Genomic DNA, 17,786 nt, shown 5'->3' on the forward strand with positions numbered 1-17,786 from the left:
CAACAGTCATTGTTACATCATAGATAGAACTGTAACACAGGAGTAACATTTTCCCATGTGTGACCAACTTACGCCGCTTAGGTCGGGTCAGTAAGACAGCAAGCATGAAGATAACGGTCCCCTGGCAGGAATACAAGCTCCTACTACTGTGCACACTTCCCCCCTCCCTACCTCTCCCAAGGCCAGTTGTGGCATTCATTAAAATAAAAAGACCAAATACTGTGTTGTCTTAAAAATTTATATTATGATGACAAGTTTCCCAATTGAAAGTCACTTATTTCATGTGTGAGGTACAGAGAAAAAACAGTCACGTTTTTATTTTCAGATATCCGAGAAGAATTTATGGTAGGAAATCAAACTTTTTCCACTTTTAATGTACTTTATAAGAACAGACTGCCTCTCTTCAGCAGCACTGTTTTTCTGCATGCACAGTCCAAAGCAACTGAAGTGCCAGCTAATGGAAAGTTAGCTTCAAGTGCAAGTTTACTGTAACATTCTGCTATTGCAAACACACCACCTTAACTGAAGTGTTTTGATATTCAAACACTTGTAGCATTTCCTCCATAAATGAATATAGATGTAACACATCATTAAACTAGTTTAAATCCTATATAAAACAAGGGCCACAGCATGCTAAATAATTTAGGCAGAAGCTAGCATAAAAATTAACTGCAACACAGTTTCTATGAGAAGCATGGCTTTCCCTTCCCTTTTGTCTACAAGACACATGCACACGTAATATTTTGATGCTCTAATGTTAGAGCAAGTACTTTAAAGACATGCATGATTAAAAAAAATGGCCAAGACAAATAGTAGAAAATGCATTTTATTTATATGGAAAAGGCTACATTTAGATTTGTAAAAGGTCTGTGGTAGTGTTATGTTGCCCACATGTCAAAAATCAGTTGTGAATAGCAACAAAACGGTTACATATCTTTCTACATAGCAGTGCAATTAGTTCACATTGCAATAAAATTAAGTCAAGTATGCAACAGAATCAAAACCAAGTGTTTCTCCATAATCAGCATATAAAGAATTACAGTGCAAAGATAATTTTAGGTTTTAAGAAATCTGCAGTCAGTCTTTAGAATATCCTAACAGGTGGGATACTCCAATTATTTTCATTACTAGCAGTTGTATCTTGTCAATACTGTGCACAAGCTAGTAAGTCTAAAATGAAACGACTTACATGGTAAATAAAATATTTAGTCTATACAATAAAAAAATACAAATTACATAAGTGAACTAACAAAATGAAATTTGAACACACAAAACAGACAACTTACTTTAAAGGACACACATACAGTATTCATCACATAAAACCAGCTACTTTTTTTCCAGCAAAAATAATTTGGTTGCTTTATGACTGCACTATGGAACTTGTAGTCTGAAGATGCCCAACTCTTAAAAACCATATTAAATGTCTCCTGCAAAGCATACAAAGAGGATAAATATTCTTATCACAGTCAGAAGGTTATTTTTGGAAGTTGGTTTTCCCTTGCTCCAGAAACACACTTACATGGTTGAAAAAAATTCAAGGCGCATCATGATACGTTGAAACAGTAACCTGTGCTCCATTTCCTTCTAATTTTGAAAAAAACCCTAGAATTTACAGTACTCTGGTATATGAAAAAGTCTTCAGAAGTTTACATTGCATATTTCTGAGTCCATTCTCTTGCATGTCTGTTGTATCTGTACGTGCAGAAAGAAGGCATTACAGTGAAGAGCTGTTAGCGATACATTGGCAATAGCCACACATTCACTTAACACACATAAGAGCTTTTCACCTCTTAGCATTGACTCAATAATAAAATAGTCTAAAAGCCAAGAAATATATACTCACTGTACACTCAGTTTAAGGTTACCTATCAAAGATACTTATACTCAAACTGAAAACCAGTCTCACAAGTTAGTATTAAAAGGTATATTCGTATCTGATTTGTATCTTAACAGGAATTTGTTGTCAATTATTCCTAAATGTGTAACTATTAACAGTCTAACAAAATTCATACTTTTTAGCTGCGTAAAATTCAGTATAATTAACTGGTTTTGGAAAGGGTGGGGACAGAAGACACAGTGGGTTTGGGTTTTTGTTTGTTTGTTTGTTTTATTTTTAGTCATGCTTTATTCTCCATTCTGCACTGCCATCTGTATTTCAGAACTTGAAAGGAAAATTTTCTGAAAAAGTTTGTAAGCCCAGGATAAGCAGGTAGCTGCTACATCAAGCAGAAAGCGGCAAAAATGGAAAAATCTCACACATGTAGTATTTCATCCATGGAACCCTTTGGAAATCATGCAGTCTAAACTATGGAATGAAAGGCCCAAGCTTCCTGCCATCCGCAACTGCAACAAACTCTTAAGAAATAAATGCATCGCTTTGCTTAGTTATCCACAGATGCCAGTATTCGAAGCTCAAGTGCTCAAAGGAATCACTCCAGAGAGGTAGTGCTTTGGAAAGAATCACCACTATGCTAAAGCACTGGGCTAGTGACCTCTAAAGACTGTTTTCCAATATTGTGAAGGTTCAGCCCTGTGTGTAGTTTTAAGATAAGCATTTCAAAACCCTCCTTGGGGGTGACAAGAAGTCAGCAAGCCTTAAAACTGAACTTTGGGAAATCCAGGTGGTTCTGCACTCTAAGCAAAAGAGCCCAGAAGAGATGTTCCAGGCAGTATAGTACTTTTAGAGTTAAAACTTCTCAAATCAAAATCAGATTTGCTTCAGAAGCATGTAATACTTCATTTATGTGCTGTCCATGTTACCTTCCCAAGATCAGAAACTTCCTCCAAGTTCTACAGCTGCTCCAGAAAGTCAAAAAAAAAAAAAAAAAAAAAAAGTTCTTTTTCAATGTAAGATGCTGCAAATTGCAATGTGACAGTAGTTCTTAGCGCTAAGAAGAGCTGAGTATTGATCTATCCAATAACATAGTGTCCAAAACATGTTTGTTGTTCATATCTGACATCTTACTAAAGACACAGGTTTTACAACCAGAGGGTCACACTAGCAACAGATAACTCATATTTGGGAAATTATTTTTCATCAAATGAATATAAAGATAAAACATAAATGTGAAGGTTTTATGCAACTAAGTGCAAAAAATGAGTAATTACCCAACAGTTGTGTATGCCCACAGTTCTCTGCTTGCCATTCCACTGATCAGTATTTTCAAGATTTAAAAATCTAATCCTATAGAAATCTATGAAAAAAGTATCTTTAAAAGTTAAAATAGAAGGTGCATAGCAGATAACCATCTGCAAGTACCACACACACAATTACGTATATGTTATACTCACTTTTCCTTGTCTGACTTGTAGATCTGTGCAATATCTGGTACTAAAGGATCATCTGGATTAGGATCACAAAGTAAGGAGCATATGGACAATAGAACTAAATAAAAGAGACACTAGATTAAACAAGTTAGTTTGCTTCATTTCTATAACCCTTTCATATATCCCAGTACACTGAAGGAGGGTGGTAGAAGAGAGATTGGAAAGAGAATGCATATAAGTAGTAAGCTTTCACGTAGCAGTTCTGTTCAGCATCATTTTTCTAGGTCCTAAGTAAACAACACCTGATACTAGCCTAGAGAACTTGCAGTCCAGGGACCTGCACCTTTTCTAATGATCTCTCTCTCTCGTTTTAAACCATGAACATTAAACAAGCTGCAGACTACATAGTTACATATAAACAGTGTATGTAGTTGGTTGATTAAAATAAGCCCTTCCATCTACAGTTATTTAGGATAATAAATACTGTTTACATTACACTGCCATGCAATATTATTTGTGCATAGCCTTTTCCACTTCGGTGCTGACAGTTATTCTCTCCTTCATATGAACATTTCACTTAATTTGATGTATGACTTCCATTTTGGGAAAATACTTCATCAGCATTATATGCAGGAATTCACTTATAATTCCATATTAATTTCCTGGTACTGAACCAAGGGAGTTTGATTTTTTCCTAATATTTTCAGTCCATATTTTCCAGGAAATTCCTACTTTTATACTCATAACTAATATGAATACAAGAGTCCACAGTTAAACAATTTTAAATGTCTTGTGAAAGGGAATTTGATGCTACCATAAGAATCTGCTGTAGAACTGGAATTTTTTCCTTGCTTTTTCTTGTTACCAGACAGTCTGGACTAAGACTTACTTTCAGCTGTAGCAAGTCCAGTCACTTCATACTGACGTATTTTATTTTATTAAGTGCCAAATACACCAGTAATATAGAAAATTGGGTTAAAATACTTGGTCACACCAACCAGAGGTGCTATCAATGTGTTGTAATGCTTTCATTCTGTAAAACAAGAACTATAAGAGGAGAAACTTCCATGAGCCACTGAGCTAATTTCCAGTTTATGAAATACATAACGTGCTTCCACATTAAAAGCATATCAAATCAGAACAAAAGACCAAACTCCTCCAGAAATAAAGGAACTTGAGGAACGCTCAACAAGACACAAAAAAGTGCTGAAGATCTAAAAACTTCAAGAGTTTTCAGCTGTAAATGCTAACTGCTAAACATGATACAAGGGCCAACCTTCATTTGCTAAATACCTTAATAGCTAAAAATAAAACAATTTTTGCTCAGCAATAAACCAACCAATTTCTGTGGAAAGTTGTTACCAACTGCAGGCAAGAGTAATTTGTATCTTCAGCAATTACTTCAGGAAACAGTATTAAACTTTGATTTTATTTAGCTTGAGAGATCACTGCACTGAGCATCATTGCGTGTGAGCAGAAGTTGCTTTTCCAAGGAGGTATAGCAATTGCACTTGTATAGAGCAATTTCCATTGGACTAAGACAATTTTTTCCTTGCTTGTACACCAAATGCAATGGCACTGTTCTAAAACAAGACACATGATTTAGAGAGCTCTCAAGCGCTTAGGCAAGATGTGATACTGTTTAACCTTTTGAGTCACATGAGAACTTTCTGTAATATGACTGAGAGTGTGCCTAAGCATTTTGAGGATGGGTGAGAAAAAAAAACAATGATAGCACCCAGATTTTAGGCAGCTTTTGAATTGACATAAAATGCCTAGAACAAAAGAACTGCTTTACTAAAACCTCAAAGTTCCAAAAATCTAGAGTGTTCAACTTGAAAAAAGTTTAATTACGGGATTAGAATATTTTAATACATCTTTCACTGATGACTTTGAAAGTAGCTATATTTTCAAATACTCATCTTACAGAGGAATGCAAACCAGAACAATTTATCTAATTTTAAAATAAAGTGTAATTAAGGCCTTAGCCCACACAAGGATGCTTAGGCAACCCAAAGAGCTATCAATAAGCAATCAGTTAAGCCCACACATGTCAGTATCACGGTTTTCCATTTACATCCAAATTCATCTGATTTTGAAGCTCTGCTCATCTGTTTCTCCTCAGTTCTTTATGCACAGTCAGCTCTAACACAAGTTGCATTTCAAGCTAACTGAACATTTATTACCTTACCCGATTTGATTTAGAACATTTCTTTGCCATGCACATAATATTTTATGTTATGTGACACTCCAAACAAACTGTGCAAGATCTTGGGTCATAACATGAATTTCAATGGAATTTGCCACTTTTGTAATGTGCAGGATAAATGAGTTCCCACTGCCACCCTTAGATAGTACAATAATATATAAAGAAGTACCACAGCAGTGTATATAATTTCATAAACACATTAGCAAATCTATGAGTTTACCTTTAGATACAGTCAGAGCTGGTGACCATTGTGATCTCAGGATATCAAGACAAATACTCCCATTACTGTTTATGTTTGGGTGGTATATTTTTGTCGTAAAAGCAATCTGGAGTAAAAAAATAAAAAAAAACCAACAACAAAACCCAAGAAACAAGTAACATCAACTTATGTTCATTACATTTGGAATCCTTAACATCATCCCTTCGGTTCCAGTCATACTAGATCTGCCAAGACACTTTACTGTACAGTCTTATCCATTCACCTGCTATGAACATGTATCCTGTTGCTGGCCTTTCTGGTTTTAACTTCCAAAACTAAGCCCCAAAGAACTATGAGATAGAAACAAAGCTTTGACAAAAAAGAAACACAAAAACAAACAAACAAAAAACCCCACAAAAACTGAAACACAAAACCACGTAAGTTTTGAGAGTAAGGACTTACCTTTGGTGGTTTGAAAGGATAGTCTGTTGGAAAGTGTACTGTGAGAAAAAATACTCCCCCTTGATATGCACTATCAGGCTGGGAAAAAAAACAGAACAAACCAAACACATTAATATATTTCAGGTATTTTGGAACTTATCTTCTGAACATAGACAACCTCCCAAAGCTGTGAGTATCTTTGAAAAACCTATTTTTTCCCCCCCAGTACACAGCCTATGCTATGGGCCACAGCCTCCTATAGGCTGTGTACTGGGAAGGCACAGAGGGAATTGAACCCTCCCATTGGCCTGCACAGCTACAGTAGCATCAACCATGGCTACTACCACGGTAGTACAACATGGCTACAGTGTTGCCCTTCTTGGGAAGAGAAAGGGAAGGAGCAGTGTCTGACTGGTGTAGCTTCAAAATGACTGTTCCATCAGCTCCACTGCATCAAGGGGAATACAAGCCCCAGAGCAGGTCTTCCAAATCCTGTCTCCGTGCAACACCACAGCTGCTGCTCTGATCCTCCTCCAGCCTTAAGCTACAAATATACTTACCTTAAGAAGTGGTATCTCTTTGCAGATGCAAAGAGTAGGATTTTCCAACATAATTCAGTTGATCATGATGACATCAGGGAGTTTTAAAACACACAACATCTTTGTGACCTGTACAAATCTGTGAACATGCATTTTGTTAGAGAACATGTGCACAGGTTTACGTCCAGGTTGCACACAGTTAATAGAAAGAAATAACTTTGTTGCAGTCATCTGTTGAGGAAATCTTCCATTTTTATTAACTAGAAAAGTGAGGGGAAAAGCCTCAGCGCTAAATTATAGAGAGTAGTGCTGCCATTTCCAATAAAGGGAAGAAGAAAACATCTCTCATCACTGGATAAGTTTAAAACAGCGACATAGGAACTTGATCTCAGCAAAGCTGCAAAAGATCAAGTTTTAGGAGTTTCTTATGGAAGCAAAGACAGACTTTTTTAAATAAAATGTTTACCTTGGAAACGAGCAAAAATTACCACTTTAGAGATGAATACAAGGTAAGATCACAAATGTTCCACTAAGACATGTTGTCTTACACATTCAAAATGCAGACAGTGTTGCAATGAAAGGCAGGTTATATATAGTATTACTAAGAAGTCAACATGAGCTATCATCAGAAGAGATTGCTGCTGTACTTCCAATCAGGTTTGAAAGGACTCCTTGCATGCATTCTAAATGGATTTGTCAAAGTTAAACTTAAGATGAGACAAGTTCAGTGTCAGAGAGAAGGCAAAGTGAAGTCACATTTGTTTTACAAGTAGAGTATATAAAACAAATTGATGATGCCCGTAGGCAGGAAAAGAGGTTACCCTACTTCCACACATAGGAAGTGAATTCTGAGGATAAGCTTTAGACCTGTGCTTCCCTCAGGCCATCAGGGAACATACAGGATGTGCATCCCTATTTCCTTCTGTTATCAAGATAAAGGATTAATATCCTGAAGGTGTTTCTTCTATCTCAGCAGATATGGCTGAGAAAGGTTGGCAAGGGATGCTCATTCTTATCATTAACTAGAGAAATCTGAAGAACCTGAAGCAAAGAGAATATGAAGACTGAATTGCAAGCTGGAAGAAAAAATTAAATTCAAGTTGGGATTTATGTGCTAGTATTCCCTTATTCAGGTTAGAGTCATTCAGGAAAGAGACATTAGTGGTGGCAATTAGCACATAAGCTTTTGTTACCTCCTACCTCTTTGCTTTTTTGCCATTCATCTTTAAGCAGCACAGAAGGGCAAGGGTCAAATTACTTTGTATGTGAAAGAACACAGTTGTTAAAGAAAAATGCCAAAAGCATCAGTATCCTACAGAAAAATGTGTCACGATCACTTCAGTTGCTGCTGAGCTACTGACAAGTTGGACAACAGACTCCAGCATATGACCAGCAAATTTGTAACTGATCTTCCACTGCTTCAGAGCAGCCGTGCTGAAAATGCAGTCTCAAAGCAGACAATTCCACTTTTCTCCACCATGTGATGCTGCATCCTTAATGGATTAAGTATTGTCTCAAAACTTCAACTCACACAGTGATTCAGCTCACCATCTAAACCAAATAAGTTCGAAAGGTAACACTAGGAATATATACTCCTTACTGTGATATTAATAAAGACTCCTTTCATCAAGTTATGTTGTTTTTCATTCTTTTTGCTAAACCTTTTTTCAGTTTTCCTTTAAAACTTTCAGTTCTTAAACTTTGTTGCCCTTTCTTATGTCATTTCCTTGACAAGAATAATAAATGGGGTACTTAAGAGATGTCTCTCAACCCAAGAAAAGCAGGCCTTCCTTGCACAGAAACCAAAGTACCCACAACTGCCGATCTACAGTTTGCAAAAGCCATCTTTTTGCCGGAGCCGCATCACAGCAATCAAATAAGCTCTACCTAAAAGCCTCCAAGTCACCCTGTGCAACTCCACTCTTGTTTACAGTTACCAACTTTAACATTGGATTACAACCACTCTTCGTCCTTCCAGATGGATGAACCTTCCAGAACTGAAATGATCGTCTTTGAAAAGCAAGCTTTTCACTCTGGAGCACACATCAACAATTCAAACACTGAAGATGACTGATTAAGCCACCCCTAACTTTGTGAAAAGGACAGATTTTTGAACAGTTACAGAGATAAATTAGTACCAGACTAATAAGAACAACAATACTACCCTTGATCTTTAATCTATATACAACACAGCCGAATTTGACTGCCATGTTTACAGAAACCCAAATGAATCTTTCCATTACAAAAAGGGTAACAAAGTCTGCTTTCTAAGGGTCATGAATTATATACTTACAGGTCCCATAATTGTTGCTTGCCAGTGAAACACTGAAAGTCAAAAAGATACAACAATTAGAGATTTCCTGAGCTTTTTTTGTAACCAAAAAAGGTCAACTGTGACAAGGTCCTATTAACAGCTTACAGTCATCTCCAACAGGTCCGGCAGAACAGTGGGCCGGTGGGTCTCGCTGCAGATCACTTAGTTCCTGTAAGAAACACACCAATACTTGAAAGACATGAAAATACGTACCACTCAACAGTACCACATCAAAAGTAAGAACACAAACAGATCTTATTAAATAGGCCTGTGGTATTTTTAAAGAAACCAACACTTGAAATGCCCATTGATACCAAAAGGGTTTTTTGCCAGACAGATCTGCTGCTAAAGACAACATTGTGCTATAAATTAGTGTCTGAAAGTACTTCAGAGTTACAGCCAAGTTCCTAATAAGCTCGTTATACTGAAGTAGACATGGAGTGGAGGGTGGAAGGAATGAGGACAACGAAGGGTTTCTTGATTTGTCTGTAACTCACTGCTAATTTAGAAATTTATGTGCTAATCTGACTATTCCTTTTGCTCTTGATTTTACAAAAGCTTCTTGTATTGGCCTAATCTATGCATGCTAGCTGAGTTAAGCTAGCTCATAACATGCTTGCAGTCTGCCTAGAGATGATATATGAACACAACGTAAGGGTTTCTAAGTAAACTAGAAAACGAAGCAAAAATATTAGCTCTACACCTTATTTAATTCCCTGCAGGCCTCCTCCTCCCCCCCCCCAAAAAAAAACCCCAAGAAACCCCACCCTCCAAAAAACCCCAAAGCCAACTACTAAAAAGCTGCCAGGAAAATTTAAATTTAAGCATTCAGAGAAGCTTTGCAGGGCAACTGATTTATTTCCCTTACAGGAGTCCACACAGTCCCAAATAATTTAAAATTATTATTTAATTCCCAGCTATTATTTAATTATTTAAAACCCAGCTAAGCTTTTCACCTGATTTGTCATCCCTATATGAAATGCAAACCAAACCATTAATGTTGGTTCATTTTTCTTTTTTAATTCAATATACTACTTTTGACATCTGAAATTTTACCAAACAACAAACAACTTTTTCCCAATTCTAAGATGATAGGAACTATGCTGCAATAAGTCTAATGACTATGTGTAAATATTTCCATAGAAATAAGCTAAAAGATGTGCACTAAACCACTGTTCCTAAGTCACTCAAGAAGTTACCCAAAACATACACATTTAAGTCAACAACAGACATAAGCAGGACTGCAAATATTTCCTTGAATTTAGCTTAAGGAGTAACAGTGGAAACATTTCTATTCAAAAAATCATTAGTCAAGTCAACTACTTCTAAAATCAAGGTTTAAATTCGATCTAAGTTTAGCTCAAGTGTGGAATTCATGTACATAGTGCAATCAGACCTTATGTACAATTTGAAGGGTTAAAACTCTGCACTTCTCAGCTGCTGTGATACGTTTATCCATTTAAGACATCCAGTAAACATTTCAACTCACATACTACTCTGAGTGACCCAATTTACCATGGACCTGGCACTTAAGCTTTTACTTCTTACACTTACGCTGCTTACAGGTTCACTCTTGGCCCTGAATACAAAGAAAGGCACTACAACGTATCTTCAGTCAATTAATAGAGTAGAAATGCTACTACTTGCTCTGAAGTCACTCCTCACAATCCTTGTGATTTAAAACAAAAGAGACAGTATTTTCATATAATGAAATAGCTCCAGTTGCCAACTAGCATTACTTGTCTGTCTTTATTCTGTTGGTGAAATTGTATGCTGGTCCAGAAACACTGCAGGCTAGACTTTGACTAATAAAGGCAACAGCAAAATCCTTTATAAGTGCAGTTCCATTTTTAATTGGAGGATTCAAATTTCACTAAGGGAGTGATACAGAGAACCGGTAATCTATTCAAAACCAAGTCACTGCCAGTATACTACGGCAATAAACAAGTCTCAAGTTTCCAGGAGTCACGAGAGTTGTAGCAAGCATTACCAGCAACAGAGCTGTTACAGCCACTGTCTACTCTAATTTGCAACTCACAATCTAACCCAACAAGAGAAGAATAAGTCTTGCACACCAACGGGGAAAAAAAAAAAAAAAAAAAAAAAAAAAAAAAAAAAAAAAAAGAGCCAGCTACACAATGATGGGAAAAATATTCAGCTTAAACTCTTCAGAAAGTCTCTAAATACATGCAAGCATTCCTTAATGCATGTGTGAACTGCTATTCAAGCACTTAATTTTGGAGTCACAAGTCTGTGAGAGTCAAGATCTTCACGTGCCCCAAACCCACACAGATTGGTTCTTTCATACATACTTCAGAATTGACAGGAGCTGGGTAAGGCTCCTCAGGTATACACTTTCAACTTGTTCAGGCTAAAGGCACTGAAATTTGTCCATGATGAAAACCCCCCTGCTTTTTAATCATATTTGGACAAGAACTATCAACTCCTGTTATTAGTATTTCCCTAACAGTGATGAAGAATGAAGAGGCTCTTTTCAATGGATTTCCCTAGACCATAGCGATAGTCACAGATACATTCTGAGAGCTTCTGCAGCTAGGAAACAAAGCCGGACCAAACTTCAAAATAGTAATAAAGCTAATTCAAGCCATGTTTTCCAATTATAAGAGATAACATACTGAAGCTAAATGTGGTTTAAAAATACAATCAGTAACATGATCAAACTTTGTAAATTGAAATTGACAGTGTTAACAGTTTGAGCCTTTACATACAGAAGCTCAGACCAAGCTGTGGTAAAAACAAAGAACAAATTCAGATTTATATTGTTAATTATGCTGTTGAAGCTTCATATTCAAAGCAAAATTATCTGGAGAGCTGTAAGATTTGGGTTACAAGCTCTCCTACATCTTTTTGAAACGGTGCAAGGAGACAATGTCTGAGTTCGCCTGACTTCCCAGTGTCCAGAACCGAACACTGCAGAACAGTTGTGATAATTCTCTAGAGTAAGTAGATGTAGAAAAACTGCTTCATGACTTTACATATTCACAAAAGAATTAGAAATTGAATACAGGAATTATCTGTACAAAGCAGCTAAAATGCTCTTCACAAGAAGCCCAAAACTTTGCTTTGTTAAGTTAGAGATACTGAAGAGTTATTCAAAGCACAATGTGCTGAAACCTCATGGAGATTTCCCAGTAATTAAGTTCATTGCCTCCAGCAGCTTTGTCCATGTTTTATGGATTATCACCATGTAACTGCATGATGCGGGTCTGGTTACTTCAAGGGCTTGTCTGTATTTTTCAGTCACTGGTATAGAAAATGCTGGTGCGAGACTTTGATGTACAACAGGCTAACAAACAGGATCTATAACTCAAAGCAGTGCAGATTCAGTTTATAGAGAAAGTCAACACTACAAATCACAGTGTACACCAGCGCAACATTTTTACAAGAGTACACAAACCCAAAATTCTGTCTGCAAGAGATGCAAACAGAAGTATCAGTTACTTCAAACACTGGTAAATGTCACAGCATAAAAGCATCTATCAAGAGCTCTGACACATGCCACACTATCCCAGTACAGTCAGGATAAACTTTTACAGGGAAAATAGCTGAGGACAGTGATAGGAATAAATCGTCTAATCCTCTCAAACACAGGAAATATTACAGAGTAGAATACTGTTAATTTTATGCCTATGTTACTTCTAAATACTCTTAATTCTATGCCTGTAACTAGTTGCAATGAATGGGTGCTATAGCAAACTACTTCTATTTGTAACTACAGAACAGCAGCAGAGCACAAAGCCAGACTTGTGACCAAGTGCAGCTAATAGATGAATATTAGCATAATGCTGCAAATGCTAAACAACAATTACTGGAGCTGATCACAGCAAAACCTTCAAATTATCACCTTTCATTGCATCACATGCACTGTAAAATAGCTCTGTGGGCAGCACGAACAAAAAATTTAAAAAAAAAAAAAAATCAAGTTTAACAGATGTAAACCTTGCTATGGTAAACTATAAATGCTGGAAAAATTTCTGAATGTGCAGACTAGTACTCACTGTCAAACAATAATTTGAAATACAAGATGTATTTCATGGTGAAGACTGGAAGGCCAGTTTAACACTTCTATGCTTCATTAGCAGTCAGGCTTCTCTCCTAAAAAGCTACTGGAACAAGATTGTAAAGGATTCTTGGATAACAAGGAGATAAAATATTTTCAGTATAGCATGCAATGACTATGAGGATGAGTAGTAACAAAAAAAAAAAATAAAAAGCAGCTCTAATAATGTCTCTTCTTCCCCAACCCCCCCAGTTAAAAAAAAAAGTCAGAAAAAAGACCGCAGACTGTCAGAAGACCAAAATAAAGTGATGCAGGCAGCATCACTAAAAGCTATTTTAATTCTCTAAGCAAGACAAGGCCACAACCAGAACCCTTTACCACACCATTATTTAAATATAGGTTTTTATATTTGCCAGCTATGTTCTTCATTTCTTGCACTGTAGACCACAAACTCATTTCCTACCAATTCCAAGCATACACTGCTGCTATTATATTAATGCTGCTTGGAACCAGCTGCCAAAAAAAGCCCAGTGATTAGACTTAGGCTAGTTAAAGGATTCTCTGTTCTTCATGAATTTGGTAAATGTAAACCAAATATTTGTCATAACATTTCTTGATATAAAGGTAAGTCTTAGTAATATTCTTAGTAGTATTCTATTGTATACATTGTTTTTAAGGTAGAAAAAAAAAAAGGTACTGCTGATATCACAGATGATATTTTAAAAGCAAATTAAAACATTTTTGTATTACAGATCCAAAAAAGTTTCCTCAGTATGCTTGTTACCATCTAAAGACAGCATGTGACTCAACAGTTTAAAGTCAAAACCTAAACCACAAATACTGATAAAATTTTATTTACTAGAGTCAATTTACAGTAGCAAGTTATTTTCAACATCAATATTCAAGTCAGTATGTCCTGTTAGTCTACACATACATGAAACACATACTGAAACAAACAGACATATAGTCCACTGACATATCTAAATGTTTCAATGCTTCTATTCTTACTGAGTTGTAGGAGAAAAATAATCAAGCACTATGCACAAACAAGATAAAAAACAACAGCTATATTTAAACCAGTCTTCAAATGTGTCTCTTTTAACTGGTTTCAAAATCTCTTTTAAGTAAAAAATTTTTTTATGCTTAGAATAAAAGTAAATACTGGTTTTATAGGTATTTCAAAACAGCCTGAGCCATTAAGCAGCACAGTATCATTAATGCTCCTCATTAACACTAGAGGAGCACCCAGAAGTACAGGTTTTATGATGAAAACTATCTCCTCAACTGTAATACTGAACTGACAGGGCAGCAAACTCACAAGCCAAGAATTCAGTACAGGAATCTCATAAAAATCATTCTGCATAGGATGGATGGGCAGAACTGACCTATGCACTAAGGGCATAACCTGACAGTCTGAGTTATTTTCTACCCTCGCAAAAGCCATGGTGTCTCAGTTTCCAGAGGTGGCAACAATAAAGCTTTTATACAATATCCCTTGCCAACCAAAACCTATGCTATTTGGTTTGTTCTCATAATTTGCAACATCTGGAATTTACAATGCTCACTAAAACATGCACTTTTCTTTCATTGGTGTGTCACTGACTACAGAGAAGCAACTCCTGCCCCAAGGAACATCTATTCTACCTTACACACAGAGTGCAGCCTAAAGTTTTCGACAGCGTAGAAACATAGTGCCTCACTCTTTCATGCAACGGCAAAGCAAAGCACTGAAGAGATAAAATAACACACTCGTCAGCATAAGATGAATAAGATTCCCCCGTCCTTCTGAGGAACTGAGATGAATTTGTCGTGGAGGTGACACTGATGGCTGTGCTTGCACAGCAGGGCTTCACATCCTCACTGCTCTTCCACGCTCAGCACTAAGCTGAATGTACTTTTGTATGCAGTGATCTGCTTGTTCATTGGTTACTCAGTTGCTCATTTTTAAAGAAAGCTCCCAGGCACAATATATCTTTCCATTACTACTGTATAGTCTTGAAGTCCACAACACTGTCGTCCTCTGAGGAGTCCCTCAAGGCTGATCAACAGAAGATAGGATGCAACAAAACAGTTCATAACGGCAACACTATTTAGAAATTGAAGTCCCAACAAATATAAGACAAAATATGCTACTAACATTTCTATGTATTACAGCTTTGCTTCCTCTGTAGGTGCTATCATTCTGAACACACAAATTATCAAAATAATTATGAACACACACTCAAGCTTGCCACCAAAACCCCTTTAATCCAGAAGTACAAATCTGAATCACCCTAAAACCATCCAAGCTTAACTTCAGACAGTATGTCTAGACTGACAAGCTCTCAAGTAATACTATTGTGTTTTCTGACAGCACTTTGCTCTCCAAAGAGTTCCTCCAGGCACTTTGTGAAACTATGAAATCCCTACAGTATTTCCTCTACTCCAGATCTTATCCCTTCCTACTGTTGAAATACACCATAGCTACCAACCTTTATAGCCATTCTGCAACATCAGAAAGTTAGATCGGATGAATACACCGTCATACAAATACGTTTCATCTGGCATTAAACTTCCAGTTTTGTAATTTTCAGCAAAGCTCTACATATTACAGTGACATCAAGATAGTTTGTCTTTTCAAACTTCTCCGCTTCATTTTAATTTTCCATTTGAAACTGTCTTATTTCCTTGCCAATTTCCTCTTCTACTGCTCCAGAGGCAAGCTGCTGACCAAATCCCTCTAGTAGTACTTTTTCTTGCCCTGGAAAGGCAGCAGATAGTGATGGGGGTATTAAAAACAACAAACAAACAAACAAACCACCCCCAAAACAAATAAACAAACAAAAAACCCAAAACCCAGCCCCCCAAACAACAAAAAAAACCCCACAACAAAAAAAAACCTACCACTCCATCTCAAAAATATCACAATTTACAATTTTTCTTTGACTGGTCACCTTACAAAAAAAAAAAAAAAAAAAAAAAAGAAAAAGAGGGGGCAAAAAAAGAGTAAGAAGAAGAGTAGGTATTTAGAACAATCCTCTTCTTATAAACACAAGGGTAAGGAGATGTTCAAGAAAAAGGCAACACAAGGCAAAACATTCCCATAGTATGCAGGAGCAAACAGAGTTATTGCTAGAAAAAAAATCACTGTAGTTATGTTTTAATATTTGACATAATGTCCAAGTGCAACATTCCCAACAAATACAAAGAAAGAAATACTTCCCTTAATTGCACTGCCTGTAATAAGATTTGTAGCATGAAACATGACTACCGACTTGTGTTAAAAACCCATCGAAGTAGCTTTGTATCTAGTTGTAAGATATCCCAAATCTGCTTGCTGCAGCGTTAACTGGTCATTAAAGAATTCTATTTCTGCAATACCAACATTTTCAAATAGCAAAAGGGAATCCAGAACAAGAAATTACAGAGCAGTCACAGAACCAGGATAGCACAAACACCGACTAAACATGGTGCGCCAACAGCAACAAAATACCACATATTCTATAACGCAGCCAAGGCGCTAACATTACCTCAACTTCTATGTTTACCATTCAGAATCCTGTTTCTGTCCGTACTGTTCAGTGACCAGTTGGGTCTTACCAAACAAAGGGAATCTAGAAATTTACTCCATAATTAAAACCCGACCATTCATTTACAAATATTACCCCAAAACTCTAGAACTGGGATGCATTCAAAGGTCATATCAAGCACTGAGCCGGCAGCGCTTCTGAACGTGGAAAAAAACTTAGGCGCAGAGCTAACCAAGCTGTACATAATAGGAGAGCAGTATTTTGGCAACAGACATTTTACTTACAGCTCTACTAAAGATAACCCGTTAGTTAACACAACGTCGCCTTCCACCCACTACTTCATAACCATACCCTCGGGAAGTATCTCAGATGTTTTATTACGGACAGTTTAAAACACTGACTCAGGGTGGGGGGTCTTCAAGAAGGCGAAGAGTCCCGAAACCGCAGGAGCCCGACACCAACCACCCTTTTTCCACCTCACGACCGCTCTGACCAGGGCAGCCGCGCCCCACACCGGGCTCGCCCCCTCCGCCCCCTGGGGTGGCCCGCGGGACCAGCTCCGGCAGCCAGGGGACAGCAGCAGGGACACGACCTGGGCGACGGAAAGTAGAAGCACAGGCCCCAGGCGCAGACAACGCGGAGCAGCGGCTCCCGCGACGCCTCCCGCTGGCCGCGGCCCCGGCCCGCCGCCACTCCCGGGCAGCAGCGGGGCGGCGACAGCCTTCCCCTCTGCTCTCCGCCTCGCTCTACTCCGCTCCCGCGGCTCGGCCACACTCACTTTCTGTATCCGCTTCAGCGCCATGGGAGCGCGGGGCACGGCGGCGGCACCGGGGAGCGCGGCCGGTGAGGGTGGGGGCGGAGCGGGCGGGTAACAGCACCCGCGCGCGCCGCGGAGGCGGGGGTGAGGGTGAGCGCGGGGTGGGGCGCGTGCTCGCCGAGCCCTTTGTGTCCCCCCTGCGCATGCGCAGCCCCCGGCCGCTCGCGGGGCGTGCCGGGAAGTGCAGTCCGTGGGGAGCGCGGCGGCGCTGCTGTCCCCTGGCCGTGCGCGCCGCGTCCCAGGGCCCGGAGGGGCAGCGGCTGTGGAGCTTAACTGTTTCCTTTTCTTTACAACAGCGCTTAAAGTTTAGTGCGTTTTGTGAGCGGGTCTTGTTTTGTGGGTTTTGTGTTGATCTTGTCCTCTCTCCCCCCAGGAATTCTGTGAGTGACAGGGAAACTGAAGTATTTTTAGGCTGTGTTCAAGAACAAAGAGCCTAATAAAAGAACAGAAGGTGTTTGAAGGTCACGTCC

At 38.2% G+C, this 17,786-nt stretch overlaps 1 protein-coding gene across 5 annotated transcripts; it reads right to left on the reverse strand.

Annotated features, from left to right (window-relative positions):
• Positions 1–808: 808 nt before the first annotated feature.
• Positions 809–17,459, reverse strand: UBE2D1 (ubiquitin conjugating enzyme E2 D1). 5 transcript variants are annotated; one of them, XM_030487752.1, is made up of 8 exons: positions 17,278–17,333; positions 9,075–9,138; positions 8,949–8,980; positions 6,677–6,794; positions 6,138–6,215; positions 5,697–5,802; positions 3,292–3,385; positions 809–1,692 (listed from the first exon to the last, which is right to left on the reverse strand). In XM_030487752.1, the coding sequence occupies exons 4-8, from the start codon at positions 6,725–6,727 to the stop codon at positions 1,647–1,649; spliced, it is 375 nt and encodes a 124-aa protein (XP_030343612.1). In that variant the 5' UTR covers positions 6,728–6,794; positions 8,949–8,980; positions 9,075–9,138; positions 17,278–17,333; the 3' UTR covers positions 809–1,646. The 5 variants fall into 5 exon arrangements, with proteins under 5 accessions (XP_030343612.1, XP_030343610.1, XP_030343611.1 ...); XM_030487750.1 differs by having other exon boundaries at positions 809–2,353; positions 17,278–17,327; XM_030487751.1 differs by lacking the exon at positions 17,278–17,333 and adding an exon at positions 16,901–17,025 and having other exon boundaries at positions 809–2,353.
• Between the last annotated feature and the right edge of the window lie 327 nt (positions 17,460–17,786).

This window comes from Strigops habroptila, chromosome 5 (genome assembly GCF_004027225.2).
Source record: "Strigops habroptila isolate Jane chromosome 5, bStrHab1.2.pri, whole genome shotgun sequence".
NCBI lineage: Eukaryota > Metazoa > Chordata > Aves > Psittaciformes > Psittacidae > Strigops > Strigops habroptila.

Bases quoted from the DNA above. Each gene is read 5' to 3' on its own strand.
- UBE2D1 (XM_030487745.1), bottom strand. From the start codon at position 17,301: ATGGCGCTGAAGCGGATACAGAAA. The intron at 9,139-17,277 runs GTGAGTGTGGCC...TGTTTCTTACAG, and splicing joins CGCTGAAGCGGATACAGAAA to GAACTAAGTGATCTGCAGCG. The intron at 2,354-3,291 runs GTGAGTATAACA...ATTTCTTAAGAG, and splicing joins TACAAGTCAGACAAGGAAAA to TTTGTTGCAGTTGCGGATGG.